General features: G+C 40.9%; 1 protein-coding gene across 1 annotated transcript in view; it reads right to left on the bottom strand.

Annotated features, from left to right (window-relative positions):
• The window catches only part of PAPOLA (poly(A) polymerase alpha), a 43,196-nt gene that overhangs the window by 14,237 nt on the left and 2,932 nt on the right, over window positions 1–26,027 (bottom strand). The window contains exons 2-15 of the mRNA XM_077323622.1: window positions 20,077–20,250; window positions 17,988–18,054; window positions 17,384–17,465; window positions 15,986–16,095; window positions 15,615–15,668; window positions 13,888–13,999; window positions 12,389–12,478; window positions 12,144–12,282; window positions 10,579–10,651; window positions 8,800–8,920; window positions 7,132–7,216; window positions 4,280–4,333; window positions 3,529–3,648; window positions 1,208–1,317 (exon numbers count right to left, since the gene is read on the bottom strand). Coding sequence (XP_077179737.1) covers window positions 1,208–1,317; window positions 3,529–3,648; window positions 4,280–4,333; window positions 7,132–7,216; window positions 8,800–8,920; window positions 10,579–10,651; window positions 12,144–12,282; window positions 12,389–12,478; window positions 13,888–13,999; window positions 15,615–15,668; window positions 15,986–16,095; window positions 17,384–17,465; window positions 17,988–18,054; window positions 20,077–20,250 — 1,391 coding nt within the window. The remainder of the gene's footprint in view (window positions 1–1,207; window positions 1,318–3,528; window positions 3,649–4,279; window positions 4,334–7,131; window positions 7,217–8,799; window positions 8,921–10,578; window positions 10,652–12,143; window positions 12,283–12,388; window positions 12,479–13,887; window positions 14,000–15,614; window positions 15,669–15,985; window positions 16,096–17,383; window positions 17,466–17,987; window positions 18,055–20,076; window positions 20,251–26,027) is intronic.

Below are 26,027 nucleotides of genomic sequence, written 5' to 3'. Positions count from 1 at the left end.
AACAGCGAAGTTCCGACCCTGAAGTGCAGCAGCATAAGATTCAACACCTTTCTGGTATCTTTGGATCTTTCTGAAGTTCTATCTGCTAAGAAGCATCTGTTGAGTTTCCATGGACATAAACCTTTGGTTTGTACAAAGGGACAATAGAAAAACATATCCTGACAGGAAGAGACAGGAAGGCAGGAGTGGTGGTTGTGGTCAACCTTATCAATTAAACAAAAGAGTAGTTGTGATCAAGAAAATGAACTCTTGTGTTAAGTTCATCCTAAGTGCCACAGAAACTAAAGGCTAAAGGTTCCGGTAATTACCTTTAAGGCCATATGCGGTCAGGGGACAGTGTACCTGAGGGACCACCACTCTGCTTATGCTCTCCAAAGAGCCCTATGCTCTGCCACCACAAACTGGCAAAGGATCCCCAGCCCTAATGAAGCCCACTTGATCTCAACCAGGGCCAGAGCCTTCTCTGTACTGGTCCCCACCTGGTGAAATGAGCTCCTGGAGGAGATCAGGGCCCTGACAGAGCTAAAACAGCTCTGCAGGGCCTGCAAAAGGGAGCTCTTCCACCACGCATTTGGTTGAGGTCGACTGGAATCAGTAATATCTGCAGGGCCCCTGAATCTCCCTCCCAAGAACCCATACACCTGAACCATGGACCTGTTGAACTGTTTATTAATTAGACAGTTATCTGCAATTATGGTTACTATTGTTATTAGTGTTACCGTCCACTTACGTTATGAAGAAACAAGTTCCATGTATTGTTTACATTCCAGTGAACCGTCCTGAGCCTCAGGGGAGGGCGGTATACAGTATGATAAAATAAATAAACAGGCAAAAAATCTCTCTCTTGACAGGAGTGTCCCAAACATGAGGTTAATTCAGTGCTCTGTGCTATCAGTTCACAGTTCTTCATGTTGCTTTATAATTCTCTCACTCTATATTATAAAACTAGTATCTTCGTGGCAGACTGTATTTCTGCAATATTAAAAAGCTCCAAGAATTTCCCTTTTCTACTATCACCAACTGGCTCTACTTGACAACAAAGGGTTACAGTTTGTTTTGCATATACTTCCAGTGATTACAATGACAACTAGTTTGCTAGTTTCTGTTCATGATTCAAATAAGGGCTGCGATGATGGTCAAAGCCAAGATCTGGATGTTGAGGCAAGCACTGCTTGAGAATGGCAAGAACCAAACAAGTCAAACTTACCGGTGTCAGTAAAGGATTGAATGTCAAATGTAAGATCAACACTCAGATTTTCAGAATTCTCAGTTTTCTTGAACACTAGCCCAATCACCCACATTGTACGAAACTCTTCCCTGGAAAAGAAAAACCACAAAAAAGCACAACATTATTAAAATGGCATTAGCAAACCTATATGAAGCCCTGTGTCTACTTGCAACACAACCATGGCTAGAGTAAAAAACAGAGCCACAAGATTATGGGTGGCCTGAAAATAATATAAAATGCCCAAATTCCAGTAATGCGAATCTAGTAACTTGGATCACTGGCATTCTTGGGTTTCTATGCAGACACCAAAGTGCTTTCTCTGAACTGGGAACATCTCTCAAATTTCTCAGTGGGGTATCTATACATGGCAAATAGTGTTTTAGATCTGTGAGCCTGTGAGCTTCTCCACTCGCTGGTCTTGCTGTTAGCAGTCCTTTCCAACAGGTGGCGCACAACTATTCTGTTTTTTCCCTTGCTGTAAAAGATATTAATATTACATTGTTCTCTGCTTCAAGAATGAAGAAAGTAAGAGCCCTGTTGGATCAGATTAGCAGCTCATCTCATTCAGCATCTGGCCAGCCAGTTAATCTGGAAAGCCAACAGGACAGAGAGATAGAGGCATTCTCCTGAAATTGCCTCAGAGGTTTACTGTGCAGGTTTCCTTTAGCCACTGACAAACCTAGCCTCCGTAAACTAAAGGGACAATCTTCCCACTGACACGAATGCTGAACAGCACTGTAGTCACTGTTCCCAACAGGTGCCATACCTGAATCTTAGCAAGGAAAGGAGAAGGAAGAGAAGGAGAAGAGCTGGTTCTTATATGCTGCTTTTCTCTACCCGAAGGAGGCTCAAAGCGGCTTACAGTCGCCTTCCCTTCCCTCTCCACACAACAGACACCCTGTGAGGGAGGGTGAGGCTGAGAGAACCCTGATATCACTGCTCATTCAGAACAGCTGTATCAGTGCCATAGCGAGCCCAAGGTCACCCAGCTGGCTGCATGTGGGGGAGTGCAGAATCAAACCCGGCATGCCAGATTAGAAGTCCGCACTTCTAACCACTACACCAAAGTGGCTCTCTTTTCAACAGCTAGAACTCAAGGCAAGATGCAAGTCCAAGATGGCTTTTTCTAAGAACAATGTAACATACTCTGCCACCACATGTAGCTTAAGGCACCTTGCACCAATGGAACAGTACCAACCTTTTGTTGCATACGGGAGTAGGCTACAATCCAGAAAAACCTATATCGTTTATTTCATATGAAATGTTTGTACACCTGCCTCTTTCTCAGAGCAACTGGGACCCAACGTGGGTCACAAAGTTAAGAACATCTGAAAATCTATTAACGTAGTTGGCATATATCACACTCGTCAACCTTAAAGATCTAGAACCAACAGCCCTCAAAAACTCCCACATGCCTTAAACCAGGGGTAGTCAACCTGTGGTCCTCCAGATGTCCATGGATTGCAATTCCCATGAGCCCCTGCCAGCGTTTGCTGGCAGGTAAAGGTATCCCCTGTGCAAGCACTGAGTCATGTCTGACCCTTGGGGTGACGCCCTCCAGCGTTTTCATGGCAGACTCAATACGGGGTGGTTTGCCAGTGCCTTCCCCAGTCATGACCGTTTACCCCCCAGCAGCAAGCTGGGTACTCATTTTACCGACCTCGGAAGGATGGAAGGCTGAGTCAACCTTGAGCCGGCTGCTGGGATTGAACTCCCAGCCTCATGGGCAAAGCTTTCAGACAGCTGCCTTCCCACTCTGCGCCACAAGAGGCTCTTTTGCTGGCAGGGGCTCATGGGAATTGTAGTCCATGGACATCTGGAGGACCACAGGTTGACTACCCCTGCCTTAAACCTTGAAAAGGGGCGGGGTTGTGTGCTTTATTCAGTGTTGTGAGCATATGTAGTGTCTCTGTGGTGAGCACATCAATAAATGCTATTGTGTTGGTAATCATTGTAGCAGGGATTGTCTAGCACTCACATCCCTGGTCATGCTCCATTTGCAACACAGCAGTGGTATTTTAAACTGATCTGCCACTCTCAAATCCAAAAATACCCCATACATAGATTCACTTACTTTGAACCACTGGGTATCTTTCTACTGCCCCCAATGGCCTATTATGGAACCCTACATAGGGCAATGCGTTTCTTCTGTAAATGACTCTATGTGAAACAGAAGGGGCAGTCTTGGTAAAAGCATCCATTGTTATTTCTGACAAAAGCAACCTGCATTTAGCCCCAGCTTTCTTTTCTGGTTAGTGTTTCTTCCAACTCGCGAATTTGAGTGAAAAAATCTGCCTTACTTGTCAGGATTTTCCTTGGGTGCTGGGAATGACTGAGGGTTTACATGAGCCAGTGTGATGAATTCGTTCTTTTCCAAGCTTCCAACTAGAATACGGATTTTGGACTCGACCAAGCCAACCCTGAATGAATGGAAATGCGTTGATTCAGTAACCCAAGCAGAAAATAATACCTTCCTGAGGTAGAAATACCTGAGAATTATATGTTCCAATACTATATTGGTGAAGACATGCACAAAATGTTTAAGCGTATTAATCCTTCTCAAAAGATGGGATTTCTACAGACGTAGTAAAAAAAAAAATCAAGCCAAGTCGTTTCCACATTTGGGGGGGGGGGGGAGATACAAAAGTAGCAGTAGAAGGCAAATTACAAACTGAATGCCAAGCAAGAACTTATTTCTAATCGAGACAAGAATCCTTTGGTAAAAAAGTCCCCTCCACTTTCCTTGTAACTCCATTGGGCTAGAATTATTTTATGGGTGCTGACAACTGATGTTCCATCTACAATTGTACAATGACATTTTTTTAGAGCGCTTTTATTGTTTTATTACTGAACTTGTCTTGAACGTAAAGTTTGAACCCGATATTCACTGCCCTGAGGGGTGGTATACAAATTATTATAAATTATATAATAACAAGACAAATGAATTTTGGTCAAGTTCGGCTCTACAGTATTGGCTATTTACACTCCATAAGATGTCACATTTAAAAATCTGCACTTTTTTTTTTGGGGGGGGGGGGAGGAGGTACTCACCATTCCAGTCGCTGCTTTTCTGTTGGTGCACTTGCTAGAAGTACAATATAATGCCTTTGAAGATAAAGACAGTATTATATACTACCTTGATTTTAAAAATTCAGATAATAACCAGCGTATTTTCAACATTTCATTGAACCTGATTAGTATACTGATCAATGTTATTAGTACACTAGTAATATGCTATATGTCCATAGCTTCAATGGAAAATCAGTCTACGTACATTTCTGAACTTAGCCAGATGAAACCCAAAACGACTTGCAGCATTACAATTGTTGAAATTGTCAAAAAAATAATGCCTGATTGCGGGGCAAACCACCTCAAAACCTGCATTTCAAGAACTTAATCTGGAAAAAACAGGCTTGATAGTTCTGGAGCATGGACAAACGATTTTGCAAAAAGTTTACAAGACCCCCAGAACCTAGTAAGCAATCTTGAGCGGCGGTCCCAGTTCAAAGCCCCATGTGAACTTTTACATATATACAGGCCTAGAGATGGAGAGTCAATTCATTTGAATGGCAGCTGTGGTCTTATGACGTGCCATCATGCAACTGGCTGCTTTAACTGAAGCCAGCAGACCAGCATTTATGGGCACAGGACCTATTTAGTTAATCAGTGCACACACAACCAGGCAGAAGGGCTGGAATTGGGCCTTTGTGTAAGACTGCTAGGCCTGCCTGTATATACTTATCATATTTTACTAAGTACCAAGCCACCATTCAATCCAAGGACTTTAAGGGGAAATGTAATTTTCTGTTAACATACCTATGCTTACAACACTCCAGACAAAATTTAGAATGGAGCTATGTTCTGGTTAACCGTGCTTCCCTTTCAGTACTAACAAGGGGTGGCGTTTGTAAAGGAAACACAGTTCCAGGAGGGAGTGCCTAATACCACATGCCACTTCTTGGAAATGTCCCCTCATAAGGTGAATTTCCACTAGTTTGTAAGCGAAGAAATAATCGGAACACTCTCCTTCCAGCTCACCAACTTTTATGGAAGTGTTTCTAATAACCTACCGGCTAATAAATGGGGCATTTCTGAAGAAATTGTGACCACATTTAGACATATTACTCCTCTCTTAAGTATCTCTGGGACACAGAGGGCAAAGCAGCTGCAGTTCAAAGCATGCTACTGGTTGTACACCCCACTGCTGGGCCAACAGAAACTTGCTAACTTGTGGTCACAACTTCAATCGCCAGCAGCCATCCAAGCAAAGGACACTTTGCATAATAATTATATACAACAGTATCTACAAAAAAATGAGCCTCTGTGTTGTGACAATTTGTACTGAAGCTTAATTGGCTTTATCATGTAACACTTCCTCAATATCCTCAATAATCTCAATATTGTCTATAATCTTCTCTAGCTTACACCCACGGTTCATTAACCACCCAATTCTACTCACTAGCTATACTGATCTGGCCGCTTGATCTTTGTAATCCCCAAAAAGATAAAGAATACTTGATTTCATTCTTTTTCAATCTCATTTTCATCAAGCTAATTTCCACAAACTAGATGCACTGCATGTAGGATATATATTTTTTTGTGCACTGGATGAAAAGATGGTCAGAGCCACATCAAGTTTTCAGTTAACAGAAGCAAGCAGAATGGAACTTTCCTGTGACCTCCCCCCCACAACTCACTGATCTAGCGCCAATAGCTGCTCTTGAGACTGGGGAGCCATTTGTGAGAACTCGGTGGGCTGGAGAACTGGGAAGGAGCGGAAGGAGGCTTCTGTTCCACTAACAGGAATGACTTCCGTAAACAGAAACTAGATTTTGGATCAAACTCCCCAAAATTTGCATTGGCCCAGTGATTCTAAAATCAGGGAAACTGAGCCAACTGCCCTCCAAGGAGCCTCGCTTCATTGGAAGAACCCCTTGTGTTGGAGAAAGGCTTCAAGCTGTGTTCAGGGGAATGCAAAGAGAGGGGTAGGATCAACCCCATTTCATGAAAGTGTTCAACCTAAGCTTCTTCCATGTTCATTTTAAGATTGCTTCATTAGCAAATTGGCACCTTGACTATACATATGCAACAATACTCCTGGGGATGGACGGACTATAAATCAGCAGCTGACTGTATTTTAATATTTTAAGTATAATCATGCCAAAGCTTTTAAACTACAACTTAATGGTACTTTTTACTTCATAAGTTTTAGCATTCCTTCCAATTTGGACAAAAACGAGCTGTTATGGGAAACATCTTCAACAGTGACCAGAGGGCTGAAAATGCATTAGATGTGCCATTTTGACACAATGTATCAAATCTCCCCAAATCTGTTTAGGGCTCCAGCCTTTGTTATGGAAGGGATGAAGAAACAAAACACAAACACATTGCAGTGATCATCAATCTTTTTAATGCGCTGTAATATCAAATTTAGAGGAATACAAAATGACCAAATACAGCAATAGTTCTCAGCGCAGGGCAGGCCTCTGAAGAATTTTAAATGGCTGTTAAATGTTACTCGATATTTTAAATAGTGTATACTGCAACAGTACACTTTCAGAAAATACAAGAAATAATCTTCTCCATTATACTACTCTATGAAGCATTATAAGGAACGTTTAAAGTATTTGGAAAACCCCTAGGGGTTTTCCAGGTAGGTCTTTTCTCTAATAACAAATGCTAAAAAGAACTTCCCTAAGTGGTAATTAAAGGCCAGAAAAATTTCCCCTAAGTTGAAGTGGCTGACAAGACCCATCAATACTCTTCCATTTTATTTCTACATCTGCACATTGGCTGTCCACTGCAACTGTGCTAGTCAAGTTAGTCTGTTTGCATTGAATAAGCTGCAAAAGTGTTAAGATCGACTTTTTAAAAAAGCATCTTTCATGTCATTAAATACATACTTGTACTTTTGAAAGAAGTTTGGAGCTTCAAAGAGTTTGGACCACTCTGCCTTACTCAGCAAAATTTCATCTGTGATAGCAAGACCTGAATTATAAAAACACATTTCAGCCTTCTCATACATTCTTTTCAAGTCAAAAAAAAAAAAAAAAAAAAAAAAAACAAGGAATAATTTCACAGCCAGCATTTGTCAACTGTTCAGAACAGCATCACAATGAGTACAACTGTCAGGTTCAGCTACCAAGGAAGTCTTCCTTTCAAAAGGTTGTTTTTGAACAGCTTTTCTCAGGGCGTAAGCTTGTTAGTGATACAATTAAAAACTGTACCAGGGAAACATAGTCTAACGCTATACAGACTTAGGCAGAAGAAAGTCCTACAAAGTTGAGGGACCGCCTCCCTGCCTATGCCCCCAAAAGAGCATTACGCTTCGCCGCCACAACCAACTAATGGTCCCTGGCCCTAAAGATGTTTGCCTGGCCTCGACCAGGGCCAGAACCTTCTCTGTCCTGGCCCCCACCTGGTGGAACGAGCTCCCAGAGGAAATCAGGGCCTGCAAAAGGGAGCTCTTCCACCAGGCATTTGGCTGAGGCCAGGCCGGCCAACCAACATCTGCAGGGCCCCTGCCCCCCCCCCTCCCAGAAACCCACTAAGACTCCTGGACCTGTTTGAATTACTATTGTTTATGGTATACTGTTATCCGGTTATTATCAGTTAATAATATGAATATTATAGTTATTATATGTATGGTTCCATGTATAGTTTCAGTTCTATGTAAACTGCCCTGAGCCTTTGGGGAGGGCGGTATATAAATATGAACTAATGAAAAATATTTGATGGGCTTATCCCTACAAAAGCATAGTTAGGATTTCAGCTTTACTCATTTTCCCCTGCACAAAATTAAATGGATTTTCTGGGGATGCCAGCCTCCAGGTGGCACCGGGGGATCTCCTAGAATTATAGGTCATCTCCGGACTATGGAGATCAATACCTCTAAAGGACATGTAAGACCTGGAGTAAACTCCATGGCCCTGCATCCTGCCACGGTCCACATCCTTTCCAGTTCCCATCCCAAAATCTCAAAGGAGTTTCCCAATCTTGATCTGGCGATCCTAGCACCCCTCCCTCTCCATAACCCACCAGTGGCCAAGGGGAAACCTAGAAACCTTGGAATTTTCCCTGTCCTGCTATCTAAGACCCTCAGAGATGAGATTCCAAGGAATGGATTGGAGGCTTTATATGGTAAAACACATACACAGCTACCAGTGCACCACTCGATCTTTAGACACGAAGCGAAATGCATCACACACACACACACAAAAAACATTTTCTAAAAATAATACGAAATGCTTTTTGTTCAGATATTAAGTGTCACCAGCATCTTCTCAGGACTCCAATAGTGAGCAAAACTTATTAAGAACACGCTACTTGAGCAAGAATGCTGAGCTGTTGAAAACCATGGACAGTCCAGGTTGGATGAGAAGCAATACTTGAGGATTAACACGTTCTAATTAATTTCTAGATGCTTTTCCAAAGTGGACATAATCTCAGGAAAGCCATGCAATTCAGACTATTTCAAAAGTTTCCTGTAGAATCAGTGGATTCAAATGACCAATTGACCTGCAGTTTAGTGCACACCGTTCTTTTAGGAACACATATTCAGAATTACTTACCTTGCTTAAATTCTTCAACCATGACCATGCGGGTAGAAACGGACACATTGTAGGTTGAATTCTGCTGGGGGTATGCTGGTGTAATTATAGGCATAAGATGGTACCTATCACTGGGATTTACCTATATATAATAACAGCCAATCAGTTTTCTTCAATCACATTCATGGTAAAAAACTGGGATATGTCCACTGAAAAACCTTAACGTAGCACATGAAATTCTAGGGTGTCAAGACTTACTAGGACTATGAACAGTTTATAATCATGAAATACCTTCCTATGTATTTCTAGAGACAATGGGCTGCATCCATCGACTCCATTTCACCAGCGGAAGAAACCTCTTTTTTCGGTGAAACAGAGCTGTTTTGCTACAGCCTTCAGGGTTGTATTCTATCACTCTCTCAGTTAGAGGGCAACAGGGCATGCCCAACTGGCAGAAGGGCCTCTTGCATTAGCAGGATGCACCTCATACACATTGATGGAATGAACCACCTCAGCTGAGCACTATCTACAAAGCAAGCCTACATAGGCATCCTATGCCGAATTCATATAGAACGAAAGGGAGATTACTCTATCAAAAAAGACTACAACATAATTTGAGCAACTGAAATGATACCTCTATACTAACTGGACGAACCCCGAGATAGTACCAGGCAACCTGCTGTTAGGAACCCCTTTGAAATATGTGTTGTGATTTATTTCTGTAGCACTGTTGCCAAGAAAAGCCAATTTTTTAAAAGAAAAACACTAAGCACCCAACAGGATCAAATGTGTTTTACATATTTTATTTAAAACAGGATGTTTAATGAAGGAAGGAAAAGAAAGAGGTGCAGATGCATTTCAATACTATTAAAGCAGCACTGGTTAAGGTTGAAACCCTGCTATTGCCTTACATGATTTTGCTTAAGCTACTAGCATACAAAGGGCTTCTATTACATACTGCTTATATGCTGAAGGTAACAAGGCAACATGAAGGGCAAAACAACTGTAACATTTTGTTTTGGGCTTTTATTAAGGAATGCTATCTAACAATTTTTTTTTAAAAAAAGGTACAGTCTTTATACACCAAATTTGTCTGCATTGGCCAGCCAACAAGCTTCAATTAGTCCAAGTTGTCTGCAGTCACAAGTCTTTCTACTCAGCTGGGTTTCAGGAAGCCCAGAACACAACTGTGATAGCCACATGCAATATAGAGGAAAAACAGCAGGTATCCTTTTGCAAAATATATGCCTTATAGAGTACAAACCCAATGAATTGTTTAGGAGCACCTAATCACACAGCATTAGTGATGCTAAGATGTACACCTGGTTAAGTATCTGGGTGGGAGATCACTAAGTCTCAGGAAAACCATCCAGAACAAAAGAAAAAATGCAATATGAGACTCACTCATTGCCATCTGTGGCAAAAAAAATACTGCTCACAAGATGCACATGTGGCACATGTGGCATGTGCCACCTGGCTCAACTTCAAACCATCTTTCCAGCTGCATTGCTGAACAAAGATCTCAAAGAAATGATCACTCAGTATAATGCCTTGAATTGCTGAAATCAAAGTGGTAATCTTTCCATGTCCGAGAAATTTTAAGCAAGCTTTGAGATTAAACTGAAGATGGTATTCAAGTTGCACCCTAGTTTGTAGAACAATTCTTGTCTACAAGTAACCACAATGCTAACTAGTACCCGAGTTTGCAAAAAAAAAAAAAATTATGGGGGTTTTCCTGGGGCTTAAACGATTTGCTTTATTTTAAGTGTGAACTTATAGGGGAAAAAATAATACACTAACCCTTGGGTCCCATACAGGCAAATTAAGATTGCATTCTTCTGGCTGTTTCAAAAGCACTGGATTTGGCCATTCCCTGTTTAGAGAGAGTGTAGCACTGAGTAAGAAAAGCACTTATTGATAACAAGTAAACATGTTTGAACGTGAGCCTCCAGTTCTTATACCGGATGCAGCATCAGGTGAAGCTTCTTTTCTAAAGAGAAAGCAGCTTCTTCATTAACAAATTTAGTTTGTTCCTTCCAACCCAAATCATTTGCATAGCACTTAAGCAGGCAAAACCTCCTTTTTCTTTCTTCTTTAAAAGCTTTTAGCCTCATGCAAAATATGCAGGCACAATCCTTTAACCCAGAACAGGAAAGAGCCGCCACCAGCAATGGATGATGCTGGCACAGGAACTTCAAATCTGGCAAAACCTATGTTGCAAATAGCCTTGGCTGTTGCACCCTCCCCTCTAAGCAGAACCTCAGCCACACGGAAGCTGCTATGATATCTGAACTTGCCCCAAGACTACTAAGAAAACACTAACCTTCAGTCAACTCTTTCTACCCAGTACCGCCCATTACAATTTCTTCAAAGAGAATTTCAAGCCCCACTTCAGAATGCATTTAACACAGTATTGTACTCATTTGGCTTGTGTCTTAGAATACCCTAGAGAAGCTAAGCAATCGTATTTATGCAGCCGTCATGGAAACCCATGGAACGCCTGTAAATAGTTACATTGCTTCAAGCCTAAATCTCTGGCAGGGCGCAAGCTCTCAAGGTAGAAACCCAACTTTCCCAAGGGGGAAGCCCCACCAAAAACAGGAATAAGGGATCAAATACAATTGAAATTGGAGTATTTTTAATATCCAAAATTCTTCAACGTGTTATGATTAATCAAATTCAGAAAAGCTCTCCAAAATAATTCTAACGACAATTCAGAGGAGAGTGAAGGGCTATCAACTGTTTTAACATTTCTATATAGCAGATTGAGTTCCCAAATTCTATTTGCTTTAAAAAAAGAATTAGAGTAGTACATTAGCTTCAACTGGATGGCATTACTATTGAGGTTTCCCCCCCCCCTCAAATCCCAATCATAAAAGACTGAGGGTGGTATGACTACCTTTCTGAGCATCTCAGTTCTTTCCTTTTGAAAAATGAGACCAGCCAACAGTAAGCAACTCCTGGCTGCCAATCAGGTATCTTTAAATGAGCATCTGCTCTATTGTACTAAACTTCCCAGAGGAGGTAAGCATGCTGTACCCTCTGGCCCCAGGCCCGCTTTTAGTCACACGCTCTGCCCAGTTAATGTTGCTCTAAAGTGGAATGAGCTGGAGACCAAGAGATCACAGCGGCATTACAGGCCAGAGGTAACATTGCTGTATGCCTCACAACCCAAGTGAAAATTCTGTACTGAAGGCTATGAAGAAGACCTGAACATTTCTAATCCCTGGCGGTGTCTTACTACTCTCTAGGATTTTTTAGAACACCTCTCAACCTGACACCATCTGACGGAATGCCATAGAAACAACACTAAAAATCAGGGTCTATAAGAATTTTTATTTTACTGTAATCTTAAAGAGACATACCATTTAGAAAATACCAAGAAAAATTTATGTACAAGAGTTGATGCTATTGCATTTGGATAAAGCTGGCAAGTTCTTGCTACTAGCATAGCCCAGGAAACTCCACCAAGGAAGCCTAGTATATTGGAATAGATGTTGTGCCCTGTGGTTGCAGAGAAAGGGGGGGGGGGGGAGAGAATGGAGACAACTTTAGTCATTTTCACCCCCGCTTGAAAGAATCATTAAAAAAAAAGTTTCATAGAACTTACGTTTGGCCCACAGTTTGATAGCTCTCAGTGTTAACCTGAAATTGTCAATGTTTGGTACTAGATGGAGAATTTCATCGGTTACCCTGCAACCTAGAGGAAACGCAAGACAAGCTTTCTGAGTCGAAATGAAGAATTAGAGCTAAAACCATACAAACAATAGAGGGCTTGGGCATTCATTGCTTTGCTTTCACTGTGAATCTATTATGGAGTTTTGTTACTCACTGAAATTTAATTGCCTACGTTCAGTTTGAGAGCTGTGTATTTGGTTCCTGTATTAAAAAAAAATTTCCAGAAAAGCACAGGCATGGAGGAGAGAGTAGAACCACCATCGCTGCAGCAGCCATGGTGGAAATAAACACGCTTGGCACTGTGTATGTGTGTGTTCTTTCTCCCTGGCCATCTTAACTGTTGCCTCAGTGCCTTGGCAAATTCACCCTCTTCGCCTGACCTCCTTGTGGCCAAGGAAGGAACAAGGTAGCAGAGGGAAACAGAAGGCATAAAAGATTTTGCAGCATTAAGGCTGAGTATTACAGGGCTGGGGACAAGTATTACAGGGCTGGGGAGAGACAGCTCTTTAGATTGATAGCAATAGTGAATTTGGTTCTTCTCTGAAAGTTGTGATGCTAGTTACTTCAAACTGTCTGGACAAATATACATTTATAAAATAAACAATGTATCTAACAAAAATAATCGTTATACTGCTCTGCAGTATAAATAAAAGAGTAAGGGCTGTGGGGGTGAGCTCAGTCCAGGATAGCTTAAGGGCCAGATTGCCCCTTTGGCCCCAGTCTGACAAGTGGGGGGGGGGCAATCGTGCCTGCCGATTGAGTGGGGGGGGGGCAATCGTGCCTGCCGATTGAGCCCTATGTCTGCGCAGTTGGGAGGCGAGCAGCGCCTCCTGGTCTGCCCTCACCCCACAGGAGACGCGTCAGGTTGGCGGACGCTGAGGGGAGGCTTCGGCACGGGCCTCGGATCAGGCCCGGCCCAAAGCTGGGGACTCGGGCGGGGGGGGGGGGGGGCTGGGCAGCCGGGGGAGGCATCAGCACAGGGCTCAGAGCAGCCTGCTCAAAGCCCCACGCTGAAGTCGGGAATTTTGGGGGGGAGGGGTACGCACAGGCTCGGGGGGCGCCGAAGCCAGGGAGGCGGCCGGTGTGTGTGGGGGGGTGCCCCGGCCCCTTCAAAGCCTAGTTTTTAATATTTTGCAACAGTATGACATTGATACAATCCTTTGAAATAGCATGCACCCTTGGCTACTATTTCAGGTATTAATGCTAAACAACCTTTACCTTAAAAAAATAGATTTCTCTCGCACTACATAAACTGTTAAGAAAACAATAGTTCTGAAATAACCATTCATCCAAACTGCAAATTTTAGCCAGCAAATACTGAAAAGCTAACATGCAGTTAAAGAACTGATCATCCAAGCTCTCTGCTTGATTTTTAAACAAAAGCTCCCTTCCAACTCATAGAGGTTCCTAGCCAAATTATAATCTACATACCGTTAAGACTTCGTATGCATCTAATGTCTAAATTTTTAAGTAGACTATCATCTCGAAGGTCTAGGTCTTCAGGAATAGTTTGCAGCGCAAGCCGGGCAAACAAGATATCAATCTAGACAAGCAAACACAAAAGAAAGTAATTAAGTTATGTCACTCCATCAAGTTATGACAGTCATTCAGTCTATGATGTCAATGAACTGCAGCTATGTTAGCGTACTCCTCTATCAAAATTGACTGGTAACTTCAGTTTTGTGGTCAGCTTCACAACATAGGCTACAAGTCTGAACTACTGTGTAATTAACGTATCTTGGAAGGTTTAGAGGTAAAGAAAATTTAACTGACAGCATCCCATGTGTCACAAAGGGCTATGCACGCAGGAGTCTCCAAATAATTTAATTCTCAGTACAACTTCTTTGGTAAGCATGTATTTCATCCTTTGCATAAGTGTTCTAAATAGATGCCTCTCAGAATCGTGCTTCAGACCCACATGCCTCCCAGGAGCAGCCCTTTAGAAAGCAGAAATAAGATTCATTCCATTAGTGGTAACTGTTCATTAGCAGGAAAACTCCAGTTGATTTGTAATTTTTTTTTGCTGTTTCTACATACGCTTGCAGGTCCATTGCCACCAATGGAATACCATCTATTTGAGCGCAGTCCACTACCGATTAATCTAATAGTTACATTGATCTGTGGTGTCCCGATGTCATATGGATGGTATATCTGTGATGCTAGAGGACTTTGCAAGTGTGTATAGCAGCTATGTCATAGATCATTTTCGGCAGGCTCCATCTTGAGATGCCATGTTTTGCTCCCTAAGCTGGCTCATTCAATAGCTCATTTGAATTTCCCCCCTTCCATTTACAGCTCACTGATCTCTCCAAAATGCTATTCTGAAGTGTTGAGGGACTATAAGAAAAGCAAATAGTCAGTAAGCACACATGTTGCAGTTTCACAGGCACCACAAAGCAAGCTTTTCTACCCTGCTATGCATACAAATAAGTGCTTCTTCTGCAAACGCTACACACAGAAGAAATTCCCCTTATAGATTTGGAGAAGCACAGCTTTGCAGCATTAATACACCACTTGACAATGTAGATTATCTTTTTAAAGCATCTAGCAGTTCATCTGGAATATTAAACATAATTAACTCTGAACTCCTTGAGAGTGTTTCTGCAGGCCAGCTTACATTTGCAACGCAAGCACTTTGCACTCCCAAATGACTGATTGAACTGCATATATAAGCTATTGTAATTTGCATCCGCAGTGACTTTTTTCCAACGCCATAACAGCACAAATTGCAACGGCTATGGCCCGCTCTAAACTGGAGAGGACTCTATCCAAATGAAAATTTATCAGCATGTCCCCATATACTCCTATGGGAACTGCTCTCACGTGTGAACTATCTTCAGCATTCTATTGAGAGCCAGCTTGATGTAGTCACGGTTCTTAAGAATGGTGGCCTCCAATATGGAAAACCAGGTTTTAATTCCCCACTACTCAACATGCAGCTAGATTGGGGACCTTGGGCCAGTCAGAATTCCCTCAGAGCTCTCAGCCCCACCCTACTTCAGTTATGGGGAGAGGAAGAGTAGGTGATCATAGGCTGCTTTGAGACTCCTTTGGGTAGCAAAAAGCAGGATACAAAAAAACAGCTCTTCTCTTCTATGGAACAGACATTCCTTTACTTATAACCTGCAGTGGGGCAAAAGCAAACATACAACACTCACCTCTATTCCATCAAAGCACAGTTTGATAACGGGAACAAATGCTTCTTCAACAGCCTACAAAATAAATGTTTGATATGAAGGGGACTTATACAAGGCACATTTGCAATTCTCATCTCTTTACAGGGCGGGATGGCTTTCTCATCTTCTAGTTCTGATTTATACCATTTATATCGATATGCCAAAAGGAACTAGATATCAGTTCAGAATCTCATACTATGACAACTTTTCAACATTTTCAGAACTATTACCTATACTTTAAAAGGCTGCAACCAAGACAGCTCTTGGTGTTTACATCATTGAGGGACTTATATTCTTCATATGCTTTTTACCAGGCCTAAAAAGCCTCCTTAAAAACAAACAAAAACACCTACCCTCAAGTCTTTCACTTCTTCCTGCAATTTGAGTTTTTCATAAAATGAGGTGAAAAAGTCACTTCTATCAACGTGTCTTGGCGCGACACACAAGGCATCAATATCCGCACCTGAAACATACACGCAGAAATGCTTATTAACTGCCATATACATACCAGCAAAAATTTGTAATTGAGCAATGACAGGTTTTTAATATACTCCTGAAGCTAGTCAACTTCACAATACTAGATCACTTACCTGTGCTTAGCATAACTTGCACATCAAATCAAAGTCCATAAATATATCATTAGCAACTTTAATGCAGCTACCAAGATTATCAAGAATTAGCCCATATAAAAATTGGTGCAACCAGGGTATATTTTTTATTTTTTCCTCCTTGTTACTTTTTTTAATGAATGACATGAAATTTTGACTTTTACACTACTTCTAAAGCAAGTAACTGGATAAAGAATAGTTACATACAACAATTACATTAATATGAAAAAAATGAAGTTCTGTTGGTTTGATAAAGTAAGTTATTTCAAGTTATATTAAAATGGAACTTTGGCTTTTTTACTATTAATGCTGACGATTACTCAATGAATGGTATTCTTTTATTGTATATATATAGTTTTATGATAAAACTGAAGGAGTACTAACTAGACAGAATTAACAACTTGGTCCTAAACAAAGACATTTTACTGAAAACATGAATGTAGATTAAGAGTCCTCAGCATGCAGTATAAAGACAGAAGCTGCAAAATGAACCTGAGATTCTTAGTACACCAATGAGGTCACAGTGCTACACAGTCACATGTCGCTGCATTTCATATACATGAAGAAGTGTGCATGCAAACAGAAGTCATATCCAAAATTAAATTTTGTCAATCTTAAAGGTGCCACTGGACTCAAAAGTTGCTGTACTTCATGAATTAGACATACATACTGGGTCTCTGAAAGAACAGATGTGTTACTTGTGTGCTAACAGAATTGAGCCCCGATATAGCAGTCATTCAACTGTATTTGAAAACATGCCTTAGAGGTCTCCAGAGGCTGCTGTGGGAAAAGGCAAGCAGAAAGACCCTGGAGCATCTTTTACGCATGGCTCATAAGATGCAAACATTGGCTTGGCCATGAGTTGACTGCAAAAGTGAGCCAATGGTGATGAAAACTACTTTTAGTGACACTTTAACAGTGTACAAGGCATAAACCTACTGCACTATGTTATCTGCAGATTGCATTTCTGTTTACAACTTTATTTGCTGTTACATAAATGTAATGGAAGATTTGGCTAGCTATAGAAAGCAGTTCTGCTATGATAAGGATGATGCAGCCTCCACTCAATGTCTAATACAAATATAGTTTAAAGATATATTAAAATATATTCTCTCACGCAAACACATAGAGCAAGCACATTACCTTTTGTGTGCACACCTAATCTATAAGATCCAAATGTAAAAATTTTCCCTCCAACGTTTTCTATTACAGACTGTGGAAGATTCTAAAGGAGAAAACAAGAAGATTTAAATTTTACGAGCAATCCAGAACCAATGAGACAGTGAAACACATCGAACTGATAATGCTAGCTTTCACATCAGAGTTTTCTTCAATCATGGGATACTGATAATAGTAAGGATGAATTTTTTCAGCTATTGTTACATCATGCAAAGCTGTTGCTAAAGCAGAGATCTGCAATTTAGCAATTAAAAGTGATGCAACTATAATTCTACCATCTCAAAACCATTCCATTAATTTATCTAAACAGCAGTGGACTCAAGGTTGGTATGGCCCAAATTAGTTAATAATACAGAGCCACTGCCTACTTCATAGAAATATGACAGTTTTAATTACAAACTCTGAACATACTCATGAGATACAATTATGTAAGGTTAGAAACATTTTTTGTCCACCAGTTCCAGCAAATTTACTAGTTTTAGTACATAGTTTAAATTTAAATATAAAGATGTAATAAATGAGTTCAATTCAAGGAACCACTTTCATATCTACTTAAAGACATTCATACCTTCAGTTCACTGATCTCCCGTATCCATTCCTTTACCAGGTTATTTAGTTTCCCCAAAATTAGAATTCTGTTGATGAAACAGATTACATATACAATGATGTCAATGCAAGCAAAAAAATAGAACAAGAGAATTTAGAAGAAGAGTTGGTTTTTATATGCCGCTTTTCGCTACCTAAAGGCGGCTTACATTTGCCTTCCCTTTCCGCCCTCCACAACAGACATCCTGTGAGGGAGGTGAGGCTGAGAGAGCCCTAATATTACTGCTTGGTCAGAACAGCTTCTTCAGTGCTGTGGAGAGCCTAAAATCACCCAGCTGGTTGCATGTGAGGGAGCACGGAATAAAAAAAAAATGGCCTGGCCAATTCCTTTAATAGCAGTTTGATAAGATGAAATGAGCAGGTAGTTTTTTCAAAGCTTGCAGCCCAGCTCTACCACCTAAGTGCCTCACATAGCTGCCTTCTGCCAACAGATGAATAGTGGTTTGCTTTGTCATGACCCTCAGTGATCACTCTTTTCAGCCTGATGTTTTAATCAGCTTTCTTGAGGATATTTCATCATGGTTTTATACTACATTTTTATTTACACTTGTTTGCTGATGGTCCTGTTTGGGCCGAAATGTCAGACACAAATACTATGAATGTTTCAAATTGTTAGGGCACAGCAGCAGGCACTCGTTCAAACTTTAGCTCTTCCTCCAAATAGATCTGATGAACTCCTGAGTATCCAAAGGTACCAAAGTGAGCTGTCTCCCCAGTTCTCCACCAACCTTACTGATTTTTTTAATGTTAAGGTTTGGCACTACTTTTATAAATAAGATATGTTTATTTCAGCAAGCATTAAGTCCTAGAAAACTAGAAGGCACCAGTAGTAATGCTTTTGCCTAAACATGAGGCCACAGCAACAGCAGTTACTAGTAGGGATGGGCACAATCCTAAAAATACCATTTGGGGATCAGAATTCCCTGAAATGAACCATCCAGTTTAGATCCCCTGGAGAAAGTATGGGGTCACAGCATGAGCTGCTAGGCTGAAGGGGGGGGGGGTGGGACAAAATGGATAGGTTAAATGGCACACAGTCATTTCTGCCTGACTAATACACCTGCCCTGTTCAGCTGTCAGGTTTAAATAGCCTAAAACTGGAAAAAAAGTCTGGCAAGTACTTGAGGAAGACATCTTCCCCCAAACAGCACCATGAGGGCTTTGTACTGGCTCATGTTAGAGCCTAAATTTTGGCTCATGAACTGGCTTGTGCCCATCCTTAGTTACTAACACAAATGAACTACTGAAGGTGTTGCCATATCAAAGAAAACTCTAAGTCCAGACTGTTAGGATTTCCTAATAATAATAGATAATGCTAATAGTATTTAAGCACTTTGAAATCAAAATCTGTTTTATAAAATGGATCCAAAGAACTGCCACTGGATCTCTGAAGTTGGAATAAGTATTTCCTCCCCACCTCCCGCCCCATATGATGAAAAGATTTTTGGGGAATGGAGGAAAAGGTCCTGTAGAGGGAAGGATGCAGGAATACCTTCTGCTCACTGGAGTCTGAATGGATACAACCCAAGCTCATGGGTGTAACTGAATCAATGTGCAACACTCCTTTCTGGTAGAATCAGTACAACCCAGGAGTAAGTTCCACCATTTTTAGGGGCAGTGCTGGCCCTGGAATCAGCCATACAATGTATTTTTTTTTAATTTATGCTTGTATTTATCAATCGCCACTCTCAAACAGTTGGCTCATGGCAATTCACAACAAGGTCCACAAGGACCACTACAATAAAAACATAAACTCGCATAAAACACAACAATAGCCATCATCAGTAATGGCAGAAGACCTAATTATGCCAGGGTGACACAGGAAATTACCATGCAGGAGGAATTATAATCCCACAATAGCAACAATAAATAAAAAGATGAGCAGTACAAGTTATGCAAACAAATTTATGTTCAAGTTAGAAATCACGCTCTCAAAGGTAATAATTTCTGGTCAAAACGTCAATTTGCATTGATAGGGAACTAGAAATAATCTGAAAATTAGTCTATAACTCATTACAAATCTTGACAGCAATTGTCCATATTAGACTCACCTGCGTTGCAGTTCTTCCTCCTCTTCAAAGACACCAAAAGGTCTTAGGGTTTCAATTAATTTCTGAGTAAGCACACAGTCACTTTCCTTGGGGGCAGCTAAACTGATAGGTGAGGTAATGCCATAGTGCTTCTGTGGCTGCTGCGTCTGCTGTGATCCCTGGTTTGTAACTGGACTAATAAAGTAAACAAGACAGAATTATTACTATAAAGTCTATTTCAAGTCATAAAATTAGTTTGTTGTATTCTAAGTAACATACACAATGGGGGGAAAGTTAACGTCACCTCAGGGAACAAACCAAGAAGCAGGTTAAAAAATGGAGCGGAAGGGAGTAAACTCTGCCAAGCTTAATGAAGACGACTATGGTAAAAAATTCATTTTCTTTTAGATCAGTTAATGCAATAGAAACATACATTCCTGAATTTATAGAAATCCAGCTCTGAGCTGTGCCAGAACTGTGTGAAATGAGGCAGGCTATCAACCCAGCTCTGTGCATGGATACTTAGAATATCTTGCTAGCAGCAGCTGAATAAGATCTAGAAGACTGTACTTGTTTCTTATCTCTGGGTCTACAAGCCTAGGTGTGACCTGAGGCATTACCTTTTTGACAAGACCCAGGCAGCTCTCTGCTCCTGGTTCATAACCTGTGACTTGACATGAGCTAGTCCAAATAATCCAGGGCCAGTAAAGAACACAGTTTCAAGTATTCCCTGCCCTTTCTCTTCTTTGTTCACAGTTTGGTATTTTGTGAGCCACTTTAGATTCCCCACCAGAACAAAAATCCCTAAGAAAACATGCTCTCTCAAATAAATACACATAAGGGTGCAAGCCATAGTCCTACAAGCATTAACTAGTAGCCAAGTGTATATAAATATCTGAACAAGTAGCTTTAACGGGCAGTGAAACAATGTTAGCTATTAAGCATCAAAAAAGGTATTATTGCTGGCTTTGAAATCCCTATGAATAAGTTTTTGGCCAGCACAGACCTAACACTAGCTTCACTGTAATGAAAATCAGAATGTGGCCTTCAGAATAAGTACTTCCTCCTTCCACACCATCTCCTCTTGTGAGGAAATTCTCTCCCACCCTAGCCATGACTACAGGGACACAATCCTAATTGTCACAGATGCATATTTAACAGCTCAAGATGGGTAGCTGTGTTAGTCTGTCAATAGCAGTAGAAAAAAGCAAGAGTCCAGTAGCACTTTAAAGACTAACCAAGTGTGTGGTGGAACATGAGCTTTCCTGAGTGATTGCTCACTTCCTCAGATACTGAGCCATATGGGAGGGCAGTATAAAAATCTAATAATAAAATAAATAAAATAAAAAATAAATAAAATAAAATAAATACTGGTATCTGAAGTGGTGGCCCATGGAAGCTCATACCCGGCCACAAATCTGATTAGTTCTTAAAGCAAAATTGGACTATCACACTTTCCTATATTTGATGGCTTTGCTGATAACAGTTAAGGGATATGATAACTATCCCAAATTCAGAAAACAGATGATTTCCTAACAGGCAAGAAAGTTTGCAGTCTTCTGAACATCTAAAATCAAATGCTAAGTACTGGGTTACACATACATATGCTCTGCAGCAAGGAGAGCTACAATGAGGAGATAAAATAAGACAAATATGCTTTTTTCTTCACTGTCTCCCTTCTTGCATAGTGGAGTTAAAAAAAACAACTCCTCAGTAAGGGATTTTTGGGACATAGAATGGTACAATAGGTAACCCTCCTCAGGCAACTCCTACATTTAGGATCTAAGCCATTATTAACTGATAAATTTTGGGATCCTCCATTTTAATTCTTTAGAAGGTGCACGTAATTTACAAATTTTAATATTACTTGTTTCACTGGTAATACAGCAGAACATAGTACTAACCAACATCTCTTATAAGCACCTGCAAACCTGATTTAGCACCATAAAGTTGAAGGTCTTGTTGCTACATGCTACCAATCCTGTTATTCTCCATTAATAGTGTGACATACTGGCTCCAGAACACTAAGCCATGGTGTCAACTTCTGGCTAGATTACTATAACTCGCTCTATGAGGGTCTACCCTTAAACTGAAAACTACAATTGGTGCAGAATGCAGCTGCACAAGTCCTTACATGGGCCCTGTGGGGAGTGCCCACATCTGACCTGCTCTCAAACAGCTGCAATGGCTGCCAATTGAATTCTGGATCAGGTTCAAGGTGCTGGTTTTAAATCTCATGATCTTATATGGTCCAGAGTCCAGCATACCTGAGGGACTGCCTTTCTGAATATGTCCCTGAAAGAGTACTACAATCAGCCAATTCCAACCTGCTGGTGGTCAATGGCCCTGAAGATGTACATTTGGTCTCCACCAGCCTGGTAGAATGAGCTACTAGCAGAGATCCAGGTTCTATCAGGACTACCATAGATGCTTCAAAATAAACAGATTCTAGCCAAGCCAAAGAACATGTCCATAATCCAACCCTCCTAAGAAAGTTCTCAAGTTGGCATAGCTCAAACGCTGTTGTGTATATAAAGTTAATTATTGTTCATCTAAGTTATCTGTATTGTTTCTGTTCTGTTTTATGTGAACAGCCCTGAGCCTTCGGGGAAGGCAGTAAATAAATATATAATAAATAAAGTTGGGAAGTCCTCCATTTGCAGGATATAACCTCTCAAGTGTAAGCAGCTAATCAGTTACTTGTATGTTCACATCACACTGTAATGCATATGAAATTCTGGTGTGTTCCTCCCTCACTTCCAGGGAAAGCATGCAAGCCTGAAGAACTGCTCAATATTATCCAGAATAAACTGAGGAATAACTCTCTCTGCTTGTCCCATCTCATGTCCCCTCCAATTACGTTGGTTCCTCTCTGTTTTTCAGGAGATCCTCCTGCCTCTGAATAGAATGGCCAACGAAGCTATGGTAGTAATGGAACAGCAATATGTTAGTTTTATAAATTGTCTATATTTAATTACAACAGATTTATATACAATACAAAATTAAAACATACATATAATACTAACAGAACCTAAAATAACTCTTCCCAACCCCCTGCCCCCCCACCCAGGAGAATGTAGTTGGACATCAGAGAGTAACAAAGGAGGCACTCAAGGTCTCCTCTTGACCTGGCCTCAAAAGCCTGGCAGAAGAGCTCTGTCTTGCGGGACCTCCGGAACTGCATTAGTTCCAGCAGGGCTCACAGATCTTCCGGGAGCTCATTCCACCAGATAGGGGCCATGAGTAACAAGTCCCAGGCCCTCGTCGAGTCCAGGTGAACTTCACATGGATTGGGGAGAACCAACCTGTTAGTATTCATAAAGCATAAAGCTCTGCAAGGGGCATAGGGAATTAAGCAGTACCTAAAATATGCTGGGTCCAGACCACGAGTGGCCTTAAAGGTCAAAATCAGGACCTTGAACTTTCCGGAGTTCAACTAGCAACCAATACAGCCTCAGTCCAGGCTGGATATGAGCTCTCTAAGGCCTTCTAGTGAGAACCTAAACAGCTGCATTTTATAACAGCTATAGTTTCCAGGTCAGAGACAAGGGAAGACCTGCATAGAGTGAGCTACAGAAACCTAGTCTGGAGATAAGTATTGCATGGATCACTGTGCCCAAGTGTTCTGGGGTCAGGAAGGGTGCTAGTAAGCTGTGCTTGGCGTAGATGGCAAAACACCAGCTGGGCTACCTTGGTGACTTGTGCCTGCATTGACAGGGAGGCATCAAGAACTAAAATGCCCAAATTCCTGGCTGAGTGCAGGGATGGTACACAAAATTGCTCTCCAACAAGTGCATATACAAACATTGCATGAATATATCCATATGGCATCTAATGTATTTGATAAGCAAGCCACTCTATAGAGAGACTACAGTGTTGCAAAATACTAACTACGGGCACCCTCCATCACAAGCAGCTTTACCTCCAAGCTGCAAACTTTTGTAGAAGGGCTGATTCTAAAAGGGGGGATATAAATGGGTAGCCATGTTGGTCTGAAGTAGCACAATAAAATCAGAGTCCAGTAGCACCTTTAGGACCAACAAAGATTTATTTAGGGCGTGAGCTTTCGAGTACAAGCACTCTTCGCCAGACTATGATCTTCTTACATGACAGGGAATATATAGCAAAAACAGAATTGATTTGCACTCGAAAGCTCACACCCTGAATAAATCTTTGTTGGGTCTTAAAGGTGCTTACTGGACTCTGATTTTATCCTGCCCATTTAAGTCCTTCTTGTTTCCCAACCAGTTCCATTAGACCTTGTTCAAAGGATCATTTCACTTTTTAAACCCAGCCAAATGATGTATGGAAAACTTTCCACTGTATTCCAAGGAAACTGTAGCAAATTTCCTCTTTCACATAAAATCCTACCAAATGTAACTGACATCTCAGGATAGCAGATGGTGTAAGCAAGCTCAGAACTGCAGCCAGTACATACAGAGTGGTATTAATGCTAAGCCACTCTAGAATCAGCATATGGTAGAAATACTAGAAACAGCCTCAGTTGTTGGCCTGGTGGTTCTAAAGGCAAAGTTAGAGTTGGCAGATGATACTACAAAACCTTTATTCCAGGTGTAAGCTTTCGTGTGCACAGCACGCTTCATCAGACAATGAAATGCGAGCTGTAAGACTACATATATTGGTAGAGAGTGGGTCACAGATAAGCGATAGCCCAGGGCCATCAAGAAACCAGAATTTCATGAAACCCTGGTTGAGAAAGCATGCTATATGGTAGTATCAAAATTATTGTCCAGAACACAGACCACATGCAAGATATTCAGCCAGACCATTGGTCTAGCAGTTAGTATTCTTTACAGTGGCTTTCCAGGGTCTCTGGCAACAACCTTTCACACCACCCACTAACTTGATTCCTTCAACTAGGGAAGCAAAAAATTGAAACAGGGACCTTCCACATACAAAGCAGACGCTCTAGCTATGCCCCTCCAAAAACAATTTTGTATAAATACTGTGTTCCAATCTCAAATGTTCCAGTCAATACATCCTGACATCTTCCATAAGTTTTATTCAAGGTATATATTCAAGGTTTATACCTTGAATAAAAAATTGTTGGTCTCAAGGTGCCACTGGACTCAAACTTTGTTCTTTCTCTTTAATTCATAATAGGAAATGGGTAGACTGTACTTTGCATAACACTGTTGCCAGTTATTTTTTAAAATGGAGAAAGTGTTTGGTCAAAGTAGTCTCATTTTTGAAGGTTTCTAAATATGGCACATTATTGCAGGCCCTGGAATGATGCTATGGTAATAAGACATAATGAAACTCAAAAAGTTTGATGAAATGAACATGGGAGGGAAAGGAGCTGTATTTCCCAATAGGATATTGGGGCACTTTTCAACAAAATGTTATTTTTAAATAAACAAATCTATGCAGAATTTAACCACCATATAAACCAGTAACACTATCTTTAGGGATTGATGGATACACAAGCCATATTTGTGTGCTCTAAAGCACTGCTCCTAGATTAGCATCACACAATGAAATGCTAATGTGCGTGTGTGTGTGTGTTTACAAATAAAGCAGCTAACAGTAATGGGGGCCTAGTTATCCAATGCCACAATACAGAAACTGTTTAATATGTCCTTTTAGTCATTTCAATATTATAAGCATGAGACACTTTGTGTTGGAATGAACCTAAATTCAATTTAGGCAAAATGTGGGCACTTGAATTAAATGCAGAAGGACACCAGGTTGAGACATGTGGTTAAGCTGCTCCAATGTACAATGTTTCTAAGTTTATAATAGCTGTTTTAACTGTTATGTACACTACCCCAAGACTTTATAGTGAGGGGCGGTATATAAATTAAATGAATAAATATAAATAAAGCCCAATACCACCTTAAAGACTAAACAATATTTCAGCATTAGCTTTTGTGAGTCAATCAGAAATGTAAAGTGTCCAGCCAAAGTATCTTAATTTACTCTGAGAGTTCAAGAAACAGAGTGGGGAGAAT

The sequence above is a fragment of the Paroedura picta genome, chromosome 2, assembly GCF_049243985.1.
Source record: "Paroedura picta isolate Pp20150507F chromosome 2, Ppicta_v3.0, whole genome shotgun sequence".
NCBI classification, from domain to species: domain Eukaryota; kingdom Metazoa; phylum Chordata; class Lepidosauria; order Squamata; family Gekkonidae; genus Paroedura; species Paroedura picta.
This window is presented reverse-complemented; position numbering and strand designations above follow the sequence as displayed.